Genomic DNA, 24,825 nt, shown 5'->3' with positions numbered 1-24,825 from the left:
CATGTGAGACAGGCAAGAGCAAACAAAATGGTGGATGAGTTATAATGTACATGTTCTCCCTGTGTTACTGTGGCACAGTGGTTATCCTGTCCTCCCTCTCACCCGGAGGTTGTGGGTTAGACTCCTGATCTGAGTGGAGTGTGCATGTTCTCCCTGTGTTACTGTGGCACAGTGCTTATTCTGTCTCCCCTCTGTGAGGAGGTTGTGTGAGTTTGCTCATATTTGGGTCCATGGTGCCAGTGGTGGTGGAGAGTACATTATAGTGGTAAGATTCAGAGACATACTGCCACAGAAAAGTACATTTTTCCCGTCACAGTAAAGTACATTTTTCCCGTCACAGTAAAGTACATTTTTCCCGTCACAGTAAAGTACATTTTTCCCGTCACAGTTCTCCTCCAGTCTGCCGTGAACTTGGAGCTGCTGATGTGGAGCTTTGTGGCTCTTCCTCGCTCCTCCTCCTCCAAAGAAGCAGCCGGTGGATGTGTGCCATCTCCCGAACACCTCCCGGCTCTAAGCGCGCATCACACGGAGAGCGCGCACGTGGAGGTGTGTGTACCCATTATGAGGCAGTTTAACCTACAAACACCCAAAGCAGTCTGCTGAAAGGCTTTAACACTCACACGCGTGTGTGTTTGTGCGTGTGTGTATGGTGGGACAAGGAGAGGCGCTGGTGCGGGACATGCCTGGTCCTGCGGCAGGTGAGAGTGAAGTCTCCTCCACACCTGGGCCGTGCGCGCGCATTCCACGCTGCAAATTAAAATGTGAGCGAGCACTGAGACTGTTAAGCGTTCACACGTTTACCCAAAACATGTGTTTATGTATTTTCAAGGAAATAAAATGCGTCTCTCTTGTTCGACCAAAATCTAGGACAACTAAAGAAACGCAGATTTCACAGGGGGAAGTAGATGGATATTTATGCTCCTCAGCGGGTGAAACCCCACGGATAAACCCATAAAAATGATTCTACATCCAGAGGGATTATCACCATTAAACTCTATAAGGACAGAAGGCCCGTGCTGCTCCTGTCTGTGCCTGCCTATGCTGGCCCTGCCGCATTCTCACAGCAGAGAGGAAGAAGAAGAAGAAGAAGAAGAAGAAGAAGAAGAAGAAGAAGAAGAAGAAGAAGAAGAAGAAGAAGAAGAAGAAGAAGAAGAAGAAGAAGAAGAAGAAGAAGAAGAAGAAGAAGAAGAAGAAGAAGAAGAAGAAGAAGAAGAAAAAAAACTAGTGGTGTCTCTTTTTAAAGCCGTCTCTGTCCACGTCCTCAAAAAGAATGGATCTAATTAGACGCTTGTGTTCGTCATCATCCTGGCGGAGCGCAGCGACCGGAGGAGGCGCACTGGAGCAGGCGCAGAGCGCGGATGAGCGCAGTTCCAGGCCTCTGATTGGTGGAAGGGGCGCTGAGTGACGGCAGGAGCAGAGTCCCTCCTGCCGTATAAAGAGGCCTCAGCGTCCTGTGGCTCTCAGCATCACGGCAGCAGCTTTCCGCTCAGTTTGGAGTTACTCAGTCCTCCCTGTATGACTGCTTAAGTGCGCTCACGACCAGGGCTCAGCGGCACAAGGAGTCTGCATGTCTGCTTAGACATGCTCAGCTTTGTGGATACCCGGATTCTGTTGCTGCTCGCAGTAACTTCATATCTAGCGACATGTCAGTGTAAGTCTTTTGGGATGTTTGCTGCTTCAGGGGATGCTCTGCATTTGTTTTGGACTACTTCAGCCAGAGGAGTCTGGGACACGGCCTAGTTCTCTCCAGCGGACTATCTCCAGAGGATCCTCTGTTTTTGTGCATCTGGTGGATCATATCAGGTTTACCTGTAGAAAAGTGCAGAGTTATGAGCAGAGTTAGGAGCAGGTATTTGTGGAGGCAGTGAGCACTTTTAGTCTCAGGGGCAGGAGCAGTTTCATTAGACAAGCTCAGGGCTGAGGGTTTGTGGTGCCTTAGATGGAAAAGTTTGGGGCGTTGGACGCATTGTTCCATCCAGATGGAGAGTTGGACTGGAAACTTATAGGGCGCCCCCTGGCGGCCGTCTGTGGGGGAGAAAAGGTTGGCATCAGTGGGCATTCACAGGAAGACACTGTATCCTCTGAATCAGACTACAAAAACGTGTCACTTATTTAGTATGAGCTAATAATAGTTTTAAATATAGGAATATGGATTTCCGATATTGCTGTAACTTTATTCAATTTAAAATCACCACGTTGATAACATTCTAATTATTGCCTTAAATCCTTCTCAATGATCATAGACGCCAGACACGTTTCAATGTGATGGATCACATCTGTTTCTCATGACGTTGACTGTCCAAGCGCGCCCTCTCGTGGCTGACTTTGCTCACGACGTGGCAGGGGTCACGTGGAGGTCTCACATTGGTCCAGTCCTGAGACTTGAGGAGGTCCTCTGGTCTGGTCCGAGTCCCAGGGTCAGGGTCCCCAACCCTGACACTGGGACAGTCTGACCTGTGCACGTGACTCTCACTGAGGCCTTTGACACTTTTCCATCAGTGCAGACATATTTTAGAATGCCTTGTACTTTAACTTGGAGTTGGAAAAGTCCATTTTCATTAGGTTAAATGAGTAGTTATTTAAACAAATTCATGTTAAAATGGATCATATTTGATTCGGTGATAAATGAATGTTATCATTTTAAATACCAAACCATTCCCCGAGCATCCATCCCTAGCGCACAGCTTTACTCTCATTCTCAGTGATTTTAAGGCGGTGTTTTTGACACACTCTGCTCTGAACAGGACTTTTATCACGTGAGAGACAATAACACCGCGCGCGTTACCTCGGCACGCGCACTTGGCCCCGGTGTGGAGCGCGTACCCGTGGCCTTGCCCCGCAGCCCGGGCGTGCACCGGCCTGTAGCTCCACCAGCCTCAGCCTGGAATGCACCGACACACTCCAGAGGCTCCGGATGCCCTCCAGCTGCACTTTCACTCATTAGTCAGCCACTGCTGTCTGCAGAGTGGATGTTCACAGTAACATCAGACCCTGATGTCCCTGAATAAAACCTCCACATACTTTCACCTGTAGTACAAGTACAAGGGCACTGCAGTGTGCAGGGGAGTAGACAGGACTGCAGTGTGCAGTGTAGTAAACAGTATGAGTTGGGCAGTAGTTGGAGATATTCTTGTGATGTTGTCTGTTACTGTTCTAAAAAGTGTCTTCTTTTGTTTCCTTGTTCCCTCTTTTGTCTCCTCATCTCCTCACCTCTCCTCCTCGCCTCCTTATGTCCTTCTCCGGACCCCAGCCTCGGTTAGTACACATACAGACACACACACACGGAAACAGCACATACCTAGGGTTAGACACATCCACCTCCTCCTCTGCAGCAGCAGGCTCTGTCCTCGCTCTCAGCCCAGATATCATGCTCTGAGTGTGGGCAGGATCCGGGGAAGACCTGAGGATGGTACGGGGTAGCAGTAGCATGTCCTGTCTAGAAGCAGGTGAGGGTGCGATTGGCTGAAGCTGCTGTGATTGTAACCGAATCCACGGGGCAGGGATACCCAGGGTCCCAGCACAAAGGGCCCTTTGAGTAGACTTCGGAGAGGGCTGTCCCTGGTCTGGGCCTATTGCTCTGGGGATGCTCCTGTATGGGGACTGGCCCATCAGAACACACAAGAAATGTTTTTTTTAGAGATGATAATTCACATACTTAGTTAGCAGTACTATTGTTTAAATATAATAGAAACAGTTTGTAATATTGACACAGTATTGACCCATATTTAAGGGGATTTTAAGGGAAATCCTGGCCCTATATCACAAGATGTCACTGGGGTTTACAGTCTGGAGTGTCCTGGTGAAGTGCTGTCTGCTGTGACTTGTCAAACACATTTGTACTCATTGTTGTTTCTAAATAAATACTTCAGAATATTGTGATAACCTATAGATCCATATGACTGCTTATGACCTGTTCATATTAATTGTGTAACTACATACATGTCCCATTCACCTGCTGCGTATTGACTCAATGTGTTTGTACAGGGACTCAGAGGAGAGAAAGGACCTCGAGGTGACCGGGTACGTTTGCTCTCTTCTTAATATTATTGTACTGTATATGACTTGTAACAGCACATGTGATTATTATAGATGCACACTCCAGGGATGTTTATGTCACATGACTTAATATTAATGTCACATGACCTAATAACCTCACAAGCCACGCCTCTTTGTTTACATCAGGGCTGAAAGCGCAGTCACAGAGAGAGTTTTCTTTTTTTTTTTGGAGTTTATTCATCATTGAATGAATGTGAGGATGCAGTTTATTCATAACAAAAATATTCATCATCATTCAACATCTTTTTGTGATAAACTCATGCAAACTAGAACAAGTACAGAAGAAAAAGCAAGGTATTGTTTATTAATGTTTACTAAAAATCACAATTTTGCTTTGTGTAGGGTCCCCGTGGCCCTGATGGAAAAGATGGAAAGCCTGGCCTGCCCGGACCCCCAGGCCCCCCTGGACCCCCTGGACTTGGAGGCGGAGTAAGTTGCTATGTGTTTTGGTGTGTTAGAGACTGTGGCTACGTTTACAAAGCCAGTCAAAATCGGATGATTTCAGTAATCAGATAACCCGATAATTAGATCTGATTTTGGGTTTGTGTATAAGAAAAATCTAAAAAAAAACAAAACAAAAAAAAAACACTTGGTGACACGTGACAGTTAATCAGTGGATTTTTAGAGTAACTGTAGCATTTGGAAAAGAAAGTTCCAATGAATTTTAAGTTTACTTTCAGTCTTAGACATTAGTTTCTTTCAGACATTAGTTTGCCCTTTTTTGTATAATTATTAAAACCTGCACCGATGTGAACAGTCAGATAGAAATCAGATTACTAATTTCGAATGTAACTCTACAATCATCTGAAAACTCCTGAAATCAGATACCAATCAGATTTTGGGTGCGTGCGTAAACATAGCCGCTGAGACCTAGGTGAATGTGATAGGACGTTTTTTACTTTGCTTGGACCACAGCCAAATGGTGGACATGTTGTGAAACCATTTCTGCCTCATTAAAGCTGACCCATTACTTTGTGACCTTTTGACCTCTCCCTGTTGCCCCCTTAAAGCACATGTGCGACCTATTTCCTCTCACATCTGTTATAAACATATTTTAGTTCATTTTTGCTTTTTGTGCTACCTGAAAGTCAGATGGCACTCTTTCAGCATGACCAAAATAACCCCAGACGAGGCATCTGATTTGCCTTGCCTTCCTGTACTTATTCATATTTTATAGTCAAACCATGCATTTTGTGTCAGCTCTAATAATCTATGGTCATTATAACGTCACCCGCTGGTTGCTATCCAGAATGTCCCTGTCTTCACTTGCTCCTAATGTAAAGGCAGTAGAAGATCCCAGAATAAGACCAACACAGTGAAATGACATTAGACACAGTTTGAGATCTGCAATGTTGTATGCATCTTCTAAAAGTGCTGTGTTTCCTGTGCAGAACTTTGCTGCTCAGTATGATGGTGCGAAGGCTCCTGACCCTGGCCCTGGACCCATGGTACGTGCATACTCCTCAGGAACGCTCACACACACGTTTGACCACGCTAATGGTAGGCCTGTTATTATACTTACTTTATCAACTATATTCATTAGGGCTCAGTATTTATTGTGTGTACTTTTATTTATACCAGAAGGGAACACAGTTATTGTATTTATTTTGCAGTGCATTTAGATTTGATTTGAAGGAATAATGTACAGGTATAATAGTGTTAATGTTGAACATATGTACACATGTACTCTTGAGCATTTGGTTAAAATGCAAAAAGAGCTGATAACAAATTGCAATGAAAATAAATTTACATGTATATGTGTATGTATACCAACATGTATTTGCTGGTTCAAATAAGGGTAAAGCTAGGTATTTTGTTTTACAGTCGTTTTCCAATTGTCTCATAGTTTAACATCAACAAATATATCTAAAAGCATTTTTAGCACATTTACTTAAAAATATTCACATATTGTGTTATTTTGGCTGCCCGCTGTGTTGAGGGTAAATCTCTGTGGACATGTGCTTATGGCTCTTTATAACTAAATAGAACTATAGCTAAATAATGACTGTTCCATTATATTTAGATTTGATCAGTACATTTAATAAAATATACAAAAAGTAGAATTACGACATAACAAATATTATAATACAAAATAAAACACATGTAACTCCTCCTCCTCCATCCCCCTCTCACCCAGTCTCCATATTATCGTTTGATGTTTTCTTTATCTGCAGGGCATGATGGGCTCCCGAGGACCCCCTGGCCCCCCTGGACCCCCTGTAAGTGCCCCACATTCACGCCTAACAAACCGGCCCTGGTATGTATCAGGTCTGCAATCATATTTTGTATTTATTCTGCCTATAGGGACCTCAAGGACACACCGGACACCCTGGTGAGCCTGGAGAACCTGGTCAAGCTGTAAGATCAACTTTCATATACTTCATATATGTCGGACTGTCTGTTATTGCAACTGTTTTTATTTCTGTCATAGCAAAGCTTTCATCCAAACCTTCTTGAAAATATAGTAAACAGGTAGTTAGTTAATTTAGACTATTTTATACATGTAGCATTTATCCTTTTAGACTATTTTATACATGCAGCATTCATCTTTTTAGACTGTTTTATACATGCAGCATTCATCTTTCCCTTACACTCCAGATTTGTAAGACCTTATGATTTGTTAATAGATTTTATTATTTTGTATAGAGAGATACTATACAGTTGTTTTCTTCATTCTAAACTCATTTGAACCCTGTCTTTTACTGGTGTCAAATACATACATGACATGTGCTCATTGTCTCTGTGCAGGGACCTGTTGGCCCCCGAGGACCCCCTGGACCCCCTGGCAAATCTGGTGAAGATGTATGTGTCATCTGCTGTTATTATGTCACTCTATTTTTTCAAATATACAATTTCTTATATTTGTTTTTCTCATATTGTTCATGAAATTGACAAACTGTTCCTGGAGTGTAGAGATCAGATAGTTTTTTGTGATCTTTTAATAATTTCGACTAGTATCTAGTAGTGATAACAGCTAGAGACATTTTGAAGAAAATTATGCACAAATTATGCCAAGAAGTTTCAGTTTTAGCAAGCACAGCCGTAACATTTTCTCACTTTAAATATAAAATTTTACTATACTTGAAAAAAATCTATCCAAATGTGACTTAAATTTGGTTTAAAAAAAAAATGATTTTTTTTTTTATTTTATATATGTTGAAGTGAATGCATAAATGTGAGGTCTGAACTTTTTGGACGCAGAGTATAGTACTCCTCCTTTTGATTTTATGTTTTAGTTTATTTATTTTAGCTTTTTTTTTCTAGATCTCTAACTCCATTATGTTACTCCTTAGGGTAACAATGGCAGACCCGGAAAGCCTGGAGACAGAGGAACCCCGGGTGCTCAGGTCAGACCCATCTCCATAAACCTGTTTATAAACTGTGTGTGTGTTTGACTAACGTGTGTGTGTATGGGACATGTAGGGCGCTCGTGGATTCCCTGGAACCCCTGGACTCCCCGGAATGAAAGGACACAGAGTAAGTGCTAACACATATTTCAATAACATATAAAACTACAGTTGAAAACTGTTGTGATGGTAGAATAAGGGTGATTTCAAACAGCTCTACACACACTCTACACACTCTACACACTCTCCAGCCAATGTTTTCCAATTTAACTTAATGTTTGTGATATATAGTCAATTTTGATTTAATCTTTTTTTCTGATTTGTAATGTCATTTGCGCTTTCTTTTATTTGTTGCTGACCAATAGACACCTTCAGCATAAAGTTTTTATTTAACCATTTCATAAAAAAACAAAAAAACAAATACCATGGCATTTTAGACCGAAGTACAGTTGAGTTTAATAAAATGCGCCCCCTTATTGTGGTTTGAAGCAACTGCAAAACTACAGATAAATACTGTGGAGTGTGTACCCATACCCGTCGTCTGTAAATTATGCCACCTGCTAGTGTCTTAAAGCTACAGATGATCTGTTTATAGCTTTAACTTTTCAATTACTTTTGAGTTTTCATCAAATTTGAGTGCACAAAAGTAATATAGTAATGTTTAAAACTTATAAATGTGCTTTATTATCATGTTAACTTAAAGCTGCACTATGGTGCTTTTCCTATGGAGGGTTTGCCACCCGCTCGTTTCCATGGAGACAGTATTGTTTACCTGGAATGTTCCACCGACTGATTCATATCTTGAATTCATCTTGAATTTTGGTGTTTTTGGAGATTAGAGAAAGTATACATTCAGACTGTGAGTCTAATTGCCTCTCCACAGATCTGACCTGTACCTGATTTCATCATCTGCTTGTCAGCAGATAGATAGGTTTAAGGCAGTATTATGGAACATGTAGAGACCAAAAAGTGAGTAGTGAATATTTCATTTCAAGACACTTCCCAGTCACATTTTAGCGCACGACTGAAGCATTATAAAATATAATTGTATAAATCAAGAAAAAAAAAATCCAGATAGAAGAATCCAGATAGTCATGTCCCATTTTCCCTGTCTATGGACCACCCTGTCAAAGGTCTTATCATTTTTTGCAGAATGTTGTGTCTCATGTCTCTTGTCTCTCAGGGCTACAATGGTTTGGACGGGCGTAAAGGAGAGCCTGGTGCTGCTGGAGCTAAGGTGAGGTCTCAAGGCCAGTGGTGAGTCGTGTTCTGGGTGTGTGACATCTATCTGACCCCTGTGTGTGTGCAGGGAGAGACTGGATCTGCAGGAGCACCTGGTAGTCCCGGCCTGGCTGTAAGTTCACGGACCATTCTGGATCTGTACTGACACATGAGGTGGTGGTGGGGTTTAATGATAATGTACTTTTGTTCAGGGCCCCCGAGGTCTGCCTGGAGAGAGAGGTCGTGCTGGCCCCGCGGGACCCGCTGGCGCTCGTGGTGCTGATGGTAACGTTGGACCCGCTGGCCCAGCTGTAAGAACCCTCATGCTCTAAAGGGATCTGGGGGGAACAATCCTGGTGTTCTGGGACTGTTTACAGGAAAACATGTCATAAACTATAATCACATACTTTGATTCAAATTATAAACCAATGCTCAATTTTATGTTATGCAGAGAAGTTTTGTGAATGAAAAGTTCTAATGATCCCCTTCCCTGTTTGACTTTTGCCCTTGTTATGACGCTGTTCTGACCTCAGAAGTCTGCTCTCTCCACAGGGCCCTGTTGGTGCTGCTGGACCCCCTGGGTTTCCCGGTGGTCCCGGTCCTAAGGTAAATGTGACCTCACTTCCTGTCTTTGATTGCTTTTGGATCCTTTCTGTGTGGTAGTGTGACCTAATGTCAGTCATGAACCCCACAGGGAGAGATCGGAGGTGCTGGAGCTACTGGCCCATCTGGACCTCAGGGAGCTAGAGGAGAGCCTGGTCCCAACGGCGCTGTTGGCCCCGTCGGCCCTCCTGTGAGTCTTACTTCCCTCAGTTATCACATACAGCTGACTATGTAGTGCTCGTGTACATTTTTGTCCTTATATATATTGATATTCTTTCTCTCTCTGTAGGGAAACCCTGGTGCTAATGGCCTGAACGGAGCAAAAGGAGCTGCTGTGAGTATGAGCCAAATACTTATTATTAGCATTCTTAGAGTTCCTCCATTAGAGGCTTTTATTAGACATGTTACTGTTTAGTACATACTTTTATTCTCATTATTTTTATACAGTACAGACAGATATTAGGCATAGTTATAAATGTGATTACTTATTTGATCTTCCATGTGTCCTTTAGGGACCCGCAGGTGTGGCTGGAGCTCCTGGTTTCCCTGGACCAAGAGGAGGTCCCGGACCCCAGGGAGCTCAGGGCCCCGCTGGCCCCAGAGGACTGCCTGTGCGTATCTCAGGTTTTATATACTTTTACTAGCTGCACACATGTTCTGTGTTCTAAAAGTGACTGTGTTTTAGGGAGACCCTGGAATCCAAGGCGTGAAGGGAGACTCCGGTCCCAAAGGGGAGCCTGTAAGTCTCATGGTCTGATGTATTCTGATGCACTGTTGTTGAGGAGGACATATTCATCTGTTCAATGTCCACCTGCAGGGAAACTCTGGACCTCAGGGACCCCCTGGATCGCAGGGAGAGGAGGGAAAGAGAGGACCCACTGGTGAGCTTGGAGCTACTGGTCCCGCCGGTCTTCGTGGAGCCAGAGTAAGTAGACTTTTGTCACACCAAGGTACATTCTTGTTTCCATGTCCTCTGTGCTAAAATGTGTGTGGGTTTGCAGGGCGCTCCCGGTGGTCGCGGTCTGCCTGGTGCTGACGGAAGAGGTGGACCCATTGTAAGTACATGTCTCCCTCCTGTGCCATTCATACTCCATGGTTCTCTTTACCACTATGTGTAATCTGCAGGGCATGCCTGGGGCCCGTGGAGCCACTGGATCTGCTGGCCCCCGTGGACCCCCCGGAGATGCTGGTCGTGCTGGAGAGCCTGGTCCCGCTGGTCTCAGGGTGAGTCCTACAAAGCTGATTTGGAGACACATGAAGATCCAAAACTGCAGAGTGATCATCTTTGTGCTTTGTGTGCCCAGGGACTTCCAGGAAGCCCCGGTAGCTCTGGACCCCCTGGCAAGGAGGGCCCCTCTGTGAGTGTCATGTGCAGTGTACTACACCACAGTCACAAGTCATGTCTAATCACCATGTCCTTGTCCAGGGTCCTGCAGGACAAGATGGCCGCTCTGGTCCTCCTGGACCCACTGGACCCAGAGGACAGCCCGGAAACATTGGCTTCCCCGGACCTAAGGGACCTTCTGTACGTAACAGTGTTCATCCTGTGAAAGTGAATGGGGCTGCATGTTAACTGTGTGTAACCCACAGGGAGAGCCTGGGAAACCTGGAGACAAGGGATCCACCGGCCCCACTGGCCTGAGGGTAAGACCTGACCCACACTGCTCCTCACAGTGCTCCTCACACTGACCGTCACACCACTCCTCACCTTGCTCCTTACACCACTCCTCACACTGTCTGTTTTTAAAGCCTGAGTGCTAAATGTGCTCCTATACAGGGCCCCCCTGGACCTGATGGAAACAACGGAGCCTCTGGCCCCATGGGCCCTGCAGTAAGCCCCCAGAACCTTCCCATTGTGCAGTATGCTCCCACACATATGTGCACTGTGTGACATGTTCTGTGCTCTAGGGTGGACCAGGTGAGAAGGGAGAGCAAGGACCCTCAGGAGCTCCCGGCTTCCAGGTAACAAGCCTGACTTCCTGTAAACTACTAACTTCAGCAATATACTTTCTATGGAGATTCTTTCAGTAGATAAATGCAGATAAGTGCCAGTGTCTGTCCTGAAGATGTTCATCTACTTATACAGGGTCTGCCCGGACCTGCAGGGTCAGCTGGAGAGGCTGGCAAACCCGGAGACAGAGTAAATATAGCACATGATATTATTCATTTTTAAAATATAAATTTGAGTTTCTGACCAAGACTGTTTGTTGTAGGGAATCCCAGGAGAGCAGGGAGCCTCAGGACCTGCTGGTGGTAAGGTAAGTGTCTCTGGACATGATTTCACTTCACTGTGGTGCACAAAAGGCTCTAACAATGAATTTGTGGTGTAGGGAGAGCGAGGAAACCCTGGAGCTGCTGGTTCTGTTGGAGCTCAGGGGGCTATTGGACCCCGTGGACCTGCCGGAGCCCCTGGTTCTGATGGTGCTAAGGTAAAGAACAGTTTACCTTACCTCCTGATTGAGTTTGTGTCAGTGTCTAATGCTGCAGCTGTCCTCAGGGAGAGCCTGGCCTCACCGGAGCTGTCGGAGCCCCCGGGCACCAGGGCCCCAGCGGCATGCCCGGAGAACGAGGAGCAGCTGGTGCACCTGGCGGCAAAGGAGAGAAGGTAGTCTATGCTTCATCCATACTGTGGCGTGTGTGTGCGCATGTGACAAGTCTGATCTGCGCGTGTTTCAGGGAGAGGCTGGCCACAGAGGACCCGATGGAAACGCCGGCAGAGACGGAGCTCGCGTATGTTATTTTCATTTCTAAAACACATTTGTATATTCACTTCAGTATATGATTGGGATGGACACTGGTCTCACACTGTCTTCTTATGGGCTTGTTTAGGGTCTGCCTGGACCAGCTGGACCCCCTGGACCTACCGGAGCCAATGGTGATAAGGTTAGTAAAGAATAATGAGAAATAATTAATTACAAAAAAAAAATAAAATAAAAATAAAAGAATTTGTTTAGGTGTTTGATTTTCAACAGAAAGGTGACTAAAACATGCCTGAAGAGATTTTAGATGTCATCCATGTATGTGGCGTAAGCTAGCTAGCTTGTGGCTATAATTTTAAGTTTGAGAGACTTGTTTAACAGCACAAAAAAGGAGGTTGTGTCTGGTCAGATTGTAAAGATCAGATTAAATTCTAATGGAGCTTCTGACAGTGCAGTGCTTACAGTTAGCATCACACCCCCAGAGAATGTTGATGACATCAGCGTCAAAGTATCAATGGAGCGTTCTGATATAGAAGGTTGTGTGCAGGTGTAGTACGACTCAAGTCTCTGGAGGAGTGACTGATCATGGCTCTGTGTTTTCTTCAGGGAGAAGCAGGATCTTTTGGACCTGCTGGACCCGCTGGACCCCGCGGATCCTCTGTAAGCACCGACCCTCTTACGTCTTTTCCTGGTTCTTCTTGTCCTAGATCATATATCTATCATCCACTTACAATGATAAGCTTCCTTCTCATTACACTACACTTATGTAACAAAGGATATGTGCATGGCTCTTAATCTTGATGTAATCCACAAAAGGTTCCTCTCTGATCATCTCTGATAGATATTGCTCTAAGAAGACAACAAGTGACAAAGTGTGTATAATGTTCTATGAACATTTGTTTTGTCATTTTAATACTATAGAGAGATGATTGGCCTGTGTGATTCAGGGAAAGGCAAGACGCTGCAGGTGAACAGAACAGCGTCTTAACTGTAGAGATATTACTTTGAAATGTCTTCTGGAGTTTACTTAAAATCTAATGTACAAGTTTTTCATAATGTGATGTTTTTATATAAAATAAGGAATTTTGTGTAAAAATGGCCATTATTATATATATATATATATATATATATATATATATATATATATATATATATATATATATATATATATATATATATATATATATATATATGTTGATGTGTGGGTGCTACATTAAGGGGTGATCCTTATGTCTCTATGGGAGAAATGCGGCATTTGAAGTTAAATACCATATTAACTTGTGCCTCTGACATAGGGAGAGCGAGGAGAGGTGGGACCAGCCGGAGCACCTGGTTTTGCTGGACCCCCTGTAAGTCCAGTCTCGATCATGTCAACATCACACCTACTTTACCACAACCCTCAGGCCCCACTAACCCTTTCGCCACACAGGGAGCAGATGGTCAGCCTGGAGCCCGTGGAGAGAAGGGACCCGCTGGAGGAAAGGGAGAGTCAGGACCCTCCGGACCTGCCGGACCTGCCGGACAATCTGGACCTCCTGTAAGTAAACCGCAGCATGTGAAAGTTCCTCTGAGTTTATGTGATTTTATTTTAACATAACTTCAGTAACCACAGTGCTATTTTAAAGGCACTTTTTCTGATTATGACTATCTTAAAAATATGAAAAAAAGAAAGGTTTGGTCCTTAGTTATTCCTCACTTACCTTATACATTCCGACCATGCTGATTGTTCACTGCAATAAGTTTATAAGCTCTTTTCACATCTTTCAGAAACCAGTGTGGAGTTTTACCATCATGGTAAAGCTTACAACAACTAGTATGGTAATCGCACATGTCCTTATTCTCGGACCTTAAAATGCTTAAACTTAAAGCACAAAGCTGATTTTGACCTCAAGAGCTGTTTATACAATATATCTGTGCTGGCGCAGTCAAAATTTGCTCAAATACATGGAAAAAAAAAAATCAGGTGCAGGGCCTTTAAGACTAGTATCTGAGGGTGCTGTGAGTTCAATTTATATTTTCAAATTTCAATTCAAGAGCACATTTGAATGAAAATTGAAATCTCATCTACTTAAACTAATCCCAGATGTATTTCAGAACATGTTTGTAGAGGTTTAATATCATAACAAGGTCAATATTTTCTGGTTTGCAGCCTTGACATTTTGCTAATTGCAGTTCATCCTGCAGCCATGTAATGAACGCAAAGCATCTTTTAATAACTACAATATATATATATATATATATATATATATATATATATATATATATATATATATATATATATATATATATATATATATATCCGTTGTGGTAAAGAAGGAGCTGAGCCGGAAGGCGAAGCTCTCGATTTACCGGTCAATCTACGTTCCTACCCTCACCTATGGTCATGAGCTTTGGGTAATGACCGAAAGGACAAGATCGCGGATACAAGCGGCTGAAATGGGCTTCCTCCGCAGAGTGGCCGGGCGCACCCTTAGGGATAGGGTGAGGAGCTCGGTCACACGGGAGGAGCTCGGAGTAGAGCCGCTGCTCCTACACGTTGAGAGGTGGCGTTGAGGTGGCTCGGGCATCTGCTCAGGATGCCTCCTGGACGCCTCCCTAGGGAGGTGTTCTGGGCATGTCCCACCGGGAGGAGGCCCCGGGGAAGACCCAGGACACGCTGGAGGGACTATGTCTCTCGGCTGGCCTGGGAACGCCTTGGGGTCCCACCGGAGGAGCTGGAGGACGTGTCCGGGGTGAGGGAAGTCTGGGAGTCCCTGCTTAGACTGCTGCCCCCACGACCCGGCCCCGGATAAGCGGAAGAAAATGGATATATATATATATATATATATATATATATATATATATATATATATATATATATATATATATATATATATATATATATATATATATATATATATATATATATATATATATATATATATGTGATTCTAATGCATTACTATAGTGCTATCTTTGCTCACTTATCCCTGAAGTTTGTCTCTAAGGCCAATTAGTGTCTCACCTGCCAGAATGAGTCTTTTGAATGAGTCTTTATGGAGTTGTTATATTTTTCATATATGTTCACTATGAAAATACGCAGACAGAGACAGTATAATTACAGTCAGTAAAAAAGTGGTCAAAGCGGAGAGTGTAAGTGTTACTAGCCAAAATACAAAATCCGTAATCCTGCTGTTTGTGGTAAGTTGTGACATCCAGGTGGACCCCAGTGCTGACAGATACTCCTGACTGTGCTAGTTTCAGTGTAGTTAGCGCCTCCTTCAGACAGATATAAGTCTTTTACCAGAGCTGCCTCAGAGCTGAAGAAACTCTTGGATGAATCGCCAAACATATTTACTCAAAAAAAAAAAAAAAAAAAACTCTGTAGAGCTGACAGAATTCAACCTTCTTAGTCATAAAAATATGAAAATATCACATTGATAACACTGGAAATGTAATACTGTATTGAATTTTTTTTTCCCCCTATATTACTGGAATTTAAATAATATTAACTATTCCATATATGTTCAAATCAAATATGACTTTTACTGTTTTTTTTACTGTAATGCTGATGTATTCTTAATTACAGAAACATTGGCCATGACATCCCATTATGTTTTATTTGATGTTCTTAAAACGATTGTCCAATCAGCTAACAGAATGAGCCTCACATGAGTCTCTCTTTTGGGTTGGCAGTTTCACTGTTGAAATCCAGTTGGTTTAAACCCAACAGGACTCACTCTGATCTGGATCATCACTATCTAAACCAAGCACCTGCACCCTTCTTAATCAGTGCTAGTGCAACCTCGAATTCACTCACTGAGCTGCAGAGCTTTCACATGAGGCATGTCCTGTCAATATAGTGAGAATGAGAAAAACTTGTGTGTGCCCTCTATCCGCAGGTTAAGTCTCACCGAGGCAAAAGTGTAAGAGGACACATTTAGTTCATTTACAGTATTGTTCATTAAACCTAAATTATTGGTTATAATGAAGACATCAGAACATATTTATGCCCGAGGAAAGAGTCTGACATGTACCAAGTCCTTTGAGACACTGTAAAACTGTTGGCTTGGGCAGTTCTGGCCTCATGTGTGAGAGCAGAGCTGATGCAGATGCTCTAACCCTGTCTGTTCTCACTGCAGGGCGCTGCTGGTGCCCCTGGACCCGCTGGTGCTCGTGGAGAGACAGGCCCTAATGTGAGTATACACTGATATCCACAGACAGGCTGATGAAGAGGAGAGATTGGGGAAACACTTCTTCTGTCATGCTAAATAGTGTGTTTTTTAATTAGATTAAGAAGCAAACTTTATTACACAATAAACCTTTATCATATAATGTGATTTTCTGACCTGTTTGAACATTTCCTCATCACAAACATAGTGTTAAACATGTGTAAATGAAACAAAACGCAACTCCATCTGTGTTACGCTGTGTTCTTAGTCATTAGCCTAAAAACAGCATCACAAGGTGTAACACAACATTTTGAGCTTTGGAGATGTAGACAGACTAATAATAAAGTGTTCAAGCTCAAATGTGTGAATGAAACAAAACACAGCTCCAGGTCTGTTTTTGAGGAGGAAACAGAGTTATAACATGGTTTAAAGCTCACGAGAGTTAGTTTCGTGTAACATAGGACCTTTAATATTGTCTAGCCATAGTTGCCATAGTTGCCATAGCAGTATAGTGGTGATTTCTCTGCCATAGAAGGACAAAACTGACAGTAGCAAATACAATTTGAATCATTAGTCCAGTTTATTTTTACACACCTCTTGATAGTTGCATTGTGGTTCTGATTGTGAACTTGTGCTGATAGGGCCTGACTGGATTCCCTGGCGCTGCTGGCCGAGTGGGAGCTCCTGGCCCTGCTGTGAGTATCTCTTCTACAATAGTCATTTTCATATATTTTCATTGGTCTACTTAATGGTAAATGCATCTTTCATGCAGGGTATTGTTGGCCCCCCTGGCCCAGCTGGTCCCGCTGGAAAGGATGGTCCTCGTGGAGCTCGTGGTGATGTCGGCCCTGCAGGTCCCTCTGGAGAGCCTGGTATGATCGGTCCTCAAGGCCCATCTGGAGAGAAGGGACCATCTGGAGAGCCTGGCCCTGCTGTAAGTGGAGCAGTGACTGAATGTAGTTGTAGGAGCTGTGGGCTAACACATTGATTGCTGTAGGGTTCTCCTGGTGCTCCTGGAGCCTCTGGACCTCTGGGACTGCAGGGATTTGTGGGTCTGCCTGGTGCTAGAGGAGACCGTGGTTCCCCTGGTGCTGCTGGAGGATTGGTGAGTACATCTAAAGACTCCTCAGATGTGTCATATCTGCTATATGAGAAAAGAAACAGAATGGTTGCATTTGGACGATAAGCTTTTAAAACTGCTGTGTGCCTCCCTTAGGGTGAGCCTGGCAGAGTAGGCCCTGCTGGTCCCCCTGGAGCCCGTGGACCCCCTGGAAACATCGGCCTTCCTGGTATGACTGGACCTCAGGGAGAAGCTGGCCGTGAGGTGAGACGTGAGCCTTGTCTTAACCTCTGGACTTTGTCCTACAATAGACTTTGTGTAACTCTGTTATTGTGTCCATAGGGTAACCCTGGAAATGATGGACCCCCTGGACGCCCCGGTGCCGCTGGATTCAAGGTGCTGCTGGTTTTATGAGAAAAGTCATTGGCACATGTAGCTGCATTCTGACCTGCCTGTGGTGTCTCTGTGTAGGGAGATCGTGGTGAGCCCGGTTCCCCTGGACCCTCAGGTCTGGCCGGAGCCCCTGGACCCGCTGGACCCACTGGAGCTGCTGGTCGCCCTGGAAACCGTGGAGAGTCTGTAGGTTTGAGCTGAGATGTGTCTGTGACATGGTCAATGTTGTCCACTTACACTATATCTTCTCAGGGTGCTGCTGGACCTGCCGGACCTGTCGGGCCTGCTGGAGCCAGAGGTGCTGCTGTAAGTGTGACCCCAGAGACTGGAGCAGGATGTGGCCAAAATTCTACACAGAACATACTCATGTGTAACTGTGTTTTAGGGACCTGCGGGTGTCAGAGGAGAGAAGGGTGTGGCCGGAGACAAGGGAGAGAGAGGCATGAAGGGTCTACGTGGACATCCTGGTCTTCAGGGCATGCCCGGACCTTCTGTGAGTGGTCTCTTGGAGGACTAGGGTTCTAAAGTTCATAGTGCTATGTTTCATACATGAAGCAAACATGTATGGGCCAGCTAATTTAATCTCTCTTGTTTTATAAAGGGACCCGCTGGTGACACTGGACCCGCTGGACCCTCAGGACCTGCTGGTCCCAGAGTAAGTGGAACAGCCTAATCTAGAATAAACTGTACATGTACTTACCTTTAAGAAAAAAAAAACTGTACATGAGTTATCCTTGAGTTTAAATCTAAACATCGGTGTCTGTGTGCAGGGCCCCTCTGGACCTCATGGTCCCTCTGGTAAAGACGGCAGAGCTGGACAGGCTGGTGCTGTGGGTGCTCCTGGTGCTCGTGGACCTCCTGGATACGTTGGACCTGCTGTAAGTGCAGCAGATAGAGCCACAGATTGTCTGTGTCACCCGTGGGCCTCACACTGTCTTCTGCTCCCTCTCTAGGGCCCTCCTGGATCTCCTGGTCTGCCTGGACCCCCGGGCCCCGCTGGTGGTGGATATGATGTCTCTGGATATGATGAATACAGAGCTGACCAGCCCGCTCTGAGGGCTAAGGACTACGAAGTGGACGCCACCATCAAGTCCCTAAACACCCAGATTGACAACCTGCTGACCCCAGAGGGCTCCAGGAAGAACCCTGCCCGCACCTGCCGAGACATCCACCTCAGCCACCCCGACTGGAGCAGTGGTACACCCCATACACATCAGGCAGAGGTTTAGAGGAACAGGGGAGGAAGCAGACTGAATGAGAACTTTCATATGTTAGTATAGAGATAAAGAAAAAAAAAACTATAATAAATATTTACCACATGTACTATCCCACCAAACCAAGTCAAATTTAGAAAAATACATTAATCGGTCATATATACTTGAATTGCTATAATAAAACTGGCAGAGGAAGTTCAAAGATTGAGGAGTTCAGATTGTCAGACCTACATTGTGGTCCTAACATTTGACCCCTCTGTAGGCTTCTACTGGATCGACCCCAACCAGGGCTGCATCAACGACGCCATCCGAGTCTTCTGCAACTTTGACACCCGCGAGACCTGCATCCATGCCCACCCAGAGAGCATCGCCCGCAAGAACTGGTACCGCAGCACCCAGCCTCAGAAGCATGTGTGGTTCGGAGAGACCATAAACGGAGGCACCGAGGTATGCTCACATACTCAGCTTTTGTCTTAGACTTACTCACAGTTGGAAGAGTAACCATAACCCCTACTCAAGAATACTGTTATTTCTTACTTCTAGTCAAGGTATGTGGACCACAAAAACATGGAGGAAGATTTCCTGGTTTACCCATTAATGACATCACAATGTAGAAAAAAAGCCTATATAACATGGTAAAAAGTCAGATTTGTATAAGACAAGGATAAGAGAAAAAAATGTAATAAATGCATGGATTGAGTTTCCAAATTTCAACTACTGGGCTTGAGTAAAATATCTGAATTTGAATTTAAAACCTAAGCTTATTTAATTAAGTAAAATTCACCTGGTTTTAAATATATTAATATATTTTATCTATCATTAGAAAATTAGAGAAGTGGTTCTACATGAGGTTAAAGGGCCAATATTACACTTCATTTTTCATCTGTGTTCTAATGTTGTTTTCCTCATTATAAACAGCCCTGCAGTTGTGTGTCATGTTTAACACACAAACTTTGCATAGTTCATTACTCTTACTTGACTAAAAGTTTGGTCTACTCTACCCACTGCTTATGACAATTGCTTCACATAATCACCACATGGTCCCCTCTGCTCCACAGTTCACCTACAATGATGAGACCCTGAGCCCCCAGAGCATGGCCACCCAACTGGCCTTCATGAGGCTGTTGTCCAACCAGGCCAGCCAGAACATCACGTACCACTGCCGCAACAGCGTAGCTTACCTGCATGGAGACAGCGGCAGCCTGAGGAAGGCCCTGGTGCTGCAGGGCTCCAACGATGTGGAGCTCCGTGCTGAGGGCAACAGCCGATTCACCTACTCTGTGCTGGAGGATGGCTGCACTGTGAGTACTGCTTCAGAATCATTCAAACACAAGCAGAAGTGATTTGGCCTGTCAGCATAACAAATGATGAAGTAGAAAAGATTTCAGTGGTGGTCCTCTGGAGACTGTTTTTGCAATCAAAGATGGCTTGTCTTTCCTAACAAACATTGCCTCTTTAACTTCCCTCTCAAACTATTTATTTTCTTTGCCTAAGATCTGTACCTCACTACCTTCAAAAGTAGTGGTTAGTGGCTTTGAGATGGAGATGTATGGCAGACTGGGATCCTGAGCAGCTCTGGTGAAGGTGTTGGTTCTCTTACGGAGTGGCTGTTTTGTTAATATAACGCTCACTGGAAAAATAGAGCAGGACTTTTTTTGTCTGAAAATCCTCTGAAGCTTTTCAGACACACCGGCTGTGAATGGAATAGTTACACCTTTTCTCATAGGTTCTGGTTCTCTGTTGTTCTTTTTTTTTTTAGCTCTCTTAGATCTATTGTAGGCCTATTTTGGATATCCACAAGCCAAGAGGGCTGTCTGTATGTGTTAGGGGCCTTAACTATTATGCAAAATATGACTCAGGCACAGTTCAATAGACATAGCTAACAAACAGAAACTGTAAACAGATAGGTATGTTAGTTTCAGAGTAGTTAGCTCCTCCCTTCAGATAGATAGATATAAGGCAGTGGCAAAACATCCAAAGTTGACAGAATTGAATTTTTTCTTTTGCTATGGATCATACCTGGGTGACTGAGGGATTACACAGACTTGTTTACGAGCTAACACCATTATGGGTTGTTATACTGTGTATTGGCTATCTTACCTGTTGCAATGTTAAGTACCTGACTGGCATTTTATTGGCTTGCTGTGGTCTTATTCCAGGGGCTGAGAATGCGTCTGTAAACAGTTAACAGCTTAGACTAAATCGTATTCCTCCATTTCTGTTCAAAGTATTCGCTTAACAAAAATAGCTTCCTTCACTCCCTGGCAAAACAGTTTTTCTCTATGCTTAATCTTGATTGCAAAAACAGTGTCCAAATGACCACTGCTTTGGTTTGTTATTAGACTATTTTGGCCAAATAGATAAGGCAATTTGGCCAAAAAGTTACTTTGACACTTATGCTGTGGAAGTGTCTTCACAATACTAAAATTTCAAACTCAATTTCAATACTAAGGAATAGGCTCAATACTCAATACCAATTTCAGTTTCACAATGATCCTTTATAGACAATAGACAACAGTCATTTTCAACATTTTCTTTAGGCTACTATATGGTCTTATACCAGTCCTGATGCAGCTCAAGATCTGTTCTGGACAGGTCAAATTTTGTAATTGTTATATGATTTTTTCAGTATTGATAGTTGCTCAAATGGGTATCTAGTTTTCATACTAGTTTCAGTATCTGACTTTTGATACTTTTAACAACCGTATTATGAGGCCAGTGATATTCACATAGAAAAACACAGAGAGACTAACATAAATAGACAAATTTGCTGGAATTCAAATGTGTAGCTGCATAATGGGCACCAGGGGGCACACTACTTCATATCAAGAAGCGATAAAGCCCTTGGTATAATGGTTGCCCCTCTACTCTAGATCTGCACCCAGAAGGAAGCCAATAAACAAGTCCTGATGTAGACATGACTTGGTCCTGTTCTGGTTTAGTTCTGAGTAGAGCTTATTATTGAGTGGAAGTGTGAGCACAGCCTGTGTAACTTTGCCTTTAAGCCGATTTCACATCAGGTGTTGTTATGTTAAAACTTCATACTCAATTCCAGTACTAAGGAATAGACTCAATGCTCGGAACCCATTCCGATACCACAATGATAAAAACAAAAACAAAAAAAACAAAACACTATTTATGCAACAGAATATCATTGTCCACATTAAATAATAGATAGTAAAGCTGTTCAGGAAAGGTTCATTTCTATCCTCTAAATTTGGCTTTTTTAGTATTGATACCTGTTTAAATGAGTATCTCCTTTCAGTTCTAGTTTTATTATCAGTTAATATCTGATTTTCGATTCTTTGATACTACCCTAATCTTTAGTTAGTTAGTATTTTCATTTGAATTGCATTATTGCTATAAAGGAGGGTCATTGTCAAACCAAATCCTTCAAATCACAAAGTTATTTTCTCTCTCCTGATTTAATCAGATTTAGGCCCTATTGGATTGTTACATGATGATGTCACTTCTGGGTCCAACCGACAACTTAACAGCTGATTTCTAGCTTTGTTTTTATTCCTTATTCATTAAACAAGCGACAATTATCTTCCAATAGTGTGTGTTTAACCACAAATTGTATCAATTATGTAAAAAAACGTAATAAAAATCTTGCACAGTATAGGTGTGTATATCTCACTAAATGCCTAGCCTAGCCTCTACTGCAACGTCCCTTGTGCAGTCTATAGAAAAGAGGAAATTGTAAACATGTTCATTGTTTTCACTCAGCTGATGATCCAGAAGCGGCATCACACTTAACAATCCAGTAGAGCCCTTGCATCCACACAAGAAGCACTCACCTTTCATGTTTTTAACCCATCTACATCTTCTCAAAGTTCACACTTGAGTATAATAGTGTAAGGCACACATGTAATATTGATGTAATAAATGATTAACAGTAAATTCAATTCATTGTCTGCCCCCAAAACACTCACAAAAGTTTCCACTATGGAGCTCAATGGTCAACACTTCCCATTCATTTTCCCCATAGACTTTCTAAAATAAAATACAAGTGAAAGATTGTTAGGCTGGTAACTAATGACAATAAGACACATCAGCTAAATCTTTAAAAGGTTTCAGAAATGCATTAGGCATTAAATGAATTTGAGAAAGAAAATTGAATGGACTTGTGGAACATTGGTGGGCTTTGGAGTGGGCAGCACTGTTGTTTTGTTCCACTCACAGAATTCTGCCTGCTTCATTTTAAAGCATTTTCAAATGTGTGGAACTGAAACGTGTTTGCATCACTCATGTTTGCCATCTTCTCCCCCGCAGAGACACACTGATGAATGGAGCAAGACAGTGATCGAGTACAGAACGAACAAACCCTCTCGCCTACCCATCCTCGACGTTGCACCTTTGGACATTGGTGGCGCTGACCAAGAGTTTGGTCTGGACATTGGCCCAGTCTGTTTCAAATAAATAGACTCATAATAAATTAACAACACCAAAAGAGAGAAAGACCACAATGCCCCTTCTGTCTGTTGTTTTGTACCTGACCCTTCCACCTGCTTAAGAGAGCCCCCATCGGAGAGGACTTACGGGACTGAGCGCAGCGTCTGTGCAATGCAAACTAATACAGCCCAACCGAGAGACGCAGGGAAACAGCTTGTTCTGGGACGCCATGTCATCCTTTTGTACAAAAATAAAAGTGTAATAAAAAGAAAGCATTATTCTGTGGTCTTTGTGTGTCTTCAAAAGAGGAGTCATGAGAGCGGTTCTAACTACCTCAGCCTTGCCCGTAGACACCAGTGTGGCCAGAGAGGTGCGTGTTGGTGGGGCAAAGTGCTTGGAGAGTCTGGGAGGTGCTCACATCTCTGGTGCTAATACTCTGGGACTGTATTACGGTGTGTTGTTGGCGTTCACCTCCTGATGGGGGGGTGCTCTTCAGCAGGTGGAACTCAACCCAAACTCTCTGACTTTTGTTTTGTTTTGAAGGTTGTTGTGTTTCCATTTGTTTGTTCTCAAATCTTTTCTTCATCAAATCCCACAACAAGTTTAATTCTAAATGGTTTTATCGGCTGCACTCTCTCTCAAATGACAAAGACTATTGTACCTATTTTGTATATGTGAGATGTTTAAATAAATTGTGAAAAGTTTCTGAATAAAGCATGTCCAATGTTCCAACCCCACCACTCAGCAGTGTAAGTGCTGTGATGTTGAGAAAGCACATATCTGATGTGGAAGATCCACTCACTTCAAATGGACATTAGATTTGGTCTAAACTTGTACAGTCCATCTGTGTTTACACTGTATGATGTGTGACCCCACTATTTCTGTAAATATCTCTTCTATCTCGTCTGGGAGATTATGGCTTCTACTTACAAATAAAAGTCTGTGCTTTGGACCAGAGTGGTGCATCATCAGTCACATCTGCTACAGATCCTCCATATAGTGTCCTAAGCCAGAGCCCAGGTGTGAACTGTGGCCATAAAATACTCCGTGAGGACCTATAGCCAAGGCACATCCAAGGGAGTGTTGCCTATCATGAAAGATCCACAAGGGGGTTCAAAGTGACACTTCAAGTAGTCTCCTGGGTCAAAATGAATAGAATACCATAGTGCTGGTATTGACTCAGATATTTGAGAACATACATGTGCTTTGTGGACATGGTTTTAACAGCACACAGGTGACTACACTTTACAGCTGTACTTCGGCCTGTACTTTAGATTACAGCATATAGTCATACCAAACAAATACTCTGGTAACTGGGAGAATACATTTTACAGCCAAAAAAAAGCACTGACCAACCCAGTTCAATGTCAATGTACACTCTCCACTTTCATTCACACTTTTTTTTATAGTTTGGCCGGGGGTGCGACTTATACTCAGATGCAACTTATATAAGAAATTATTAAAGTATACAATTTCACATCTTCGTTATTGTCACACTGGCAATTGCACGAGGCCAGGCGGAAACGGCGCTTCATCTACTTCCGGAGCAGACGGAGTTGTTCAGAAGCCACACCAAGGATGAAGAACTTCATGGATTTAGTGATTTGGAGTGAGATCGAGAGTCAACTTGTTAGCTTCTTTTTTAGGCTTTAGTTATCTGATCAACTTAATATTTTACGTTAACAT

At 43.4% G+C, this 24,825-nt stretch overlaps 1 protein-coding gene across 2 annotated transcripts; it reads left to right on the top strand.

Annotated features, from left to right (window-relative positions):
* Nucleotides 1-1,452: 1,452 nt before the first annotated feature.
* On the top strand, nt 1,453-24,091 carry col1a2 (collagen, type I, alpha 2). Of its 2 annotated transcripts, XM_055225300.1 has the most exons (50): nt 1,453-1,651; nt 1,894-1,895; nt 3,985-4,020; nt 4,399-4,485; nt 5,448-5,504; nt 6,231-6,275; nt 6,361-6,414; nt 6,805-6,858; nt 7,350-7,403; nt 7,480-7,533; nt 8,587-8,640; nt 8,713-8,757; nt 8,837-8,935; nt 9,177-9,230; nt 9,319-9,417; nt 9,517-9,561; nt 9,740-9,838; nt 9,913-9,966; nt 10,045-10,152; nt 10,229-10,282; nt 10,353-10,451; nt 10,532-10,585; nt 10,654-10,752; nt 10,818-10,871; nt 11,005-11,058; nt 11,136-11,189; nt 11,314-11,367; nt 11,441-11,485; nt 11,558-11,656; nt 11,725-11,832; nt 11,904-11,957; nt 12,057-12,110; nt 12,533-12,586; nt 13,222-13,275; nt 13,356-13,463; nt 16,048-16,101; nt 16,719-16,772; nt 16,850-17,011; nt 17,075-17,182; nt 17,294-17,401; nt 17,480-17,533; nt 17,609-17,716; nt 17,783-17,836; nt 17,916-18,023; nt 18,132-18,185; nt 18,301-18,408; nt 18,484-18,727; nt 19,007-19,191; nt 19,803-20,045; nt 23,020-24,091. In XM_055225300.1, the coding sequence occupies exons 1-50, from the start codon at nt 1,582-1,584 to the stop codon at nt 23,164-23,166; spliced, it is 4,059 nt and encodes a 1,352-aa protein (XP_055081275.1). In that variant the 5' UTR covers nt 1,453-1,581; the 3' UTR covers nt 23,167-24,091. The 2 variants fall into 2 exon arrangements, with proteins under 2 accessions (XP_055081275.1, XP_055081274.1); XM_055225299.1 differs by lacking the exons at nt 1,453-1,651; nt 1,894-1,895; nt 8,713-8,757; ... (4 more) ...; nt 9,740-9,838; nt 9,913-9,966 and having other exon boundaries at nt 3,955-4,020; nt 8,587-8,635; nt 10,058-10,152.
* The last annotated feature ends 734 nt before the right edge of the window (nt 24,092-24,825 follow it).

This window comes from Periophthalmus magnuspinnatus, chromosome 11, assembly GCF_009829125.3.
Source record: "Periophthalmus magnuspinnatus isolate fPerMag1 chromosome 11, fPerMag1.2.pri, whole genome shotgun sequence".
In the NCBI taxonomy this organism is placed as follows: Eukaryota; Metazoa; Chordata; class Actinopteri; order Gobiiformes; family Gobiidae; genus Periophthalmus; species Periophthalmus magnuspinnatus.
Note: the sequence above shows the minus strand (reverse complement) of the source record. Positions and strands in the feature narration are given on the sequence as shown.

What these genes read in the sequence shown, in the direction of transcription:
- col1a2 (XM_055225300.1), top strand. Translation starts at nt 1,582, where the DNA reads ATGCTCAGCTTTGTGGATACCCGGATTCTGTTGCTGCTCGCAGTAACT. An exon ending in CTGGCAAATCTGGTGAAGAT is followed by an intron (nt 6,859 to 7,349) that starts GTATGTGTCATC and finishes GTTACTCCTTAG; the next exon opens with GGTAACAATGGCAGACCCGG. An exon ending in CAGGAGCTCCCGGCTTCCAG is followed by an intron (nt 11,190 to 11,313) that starts GTAACAAGCCTG and finishes CTACTTATACAG; the next exon opens with GGTCTGCCCGGACCTGCAGG.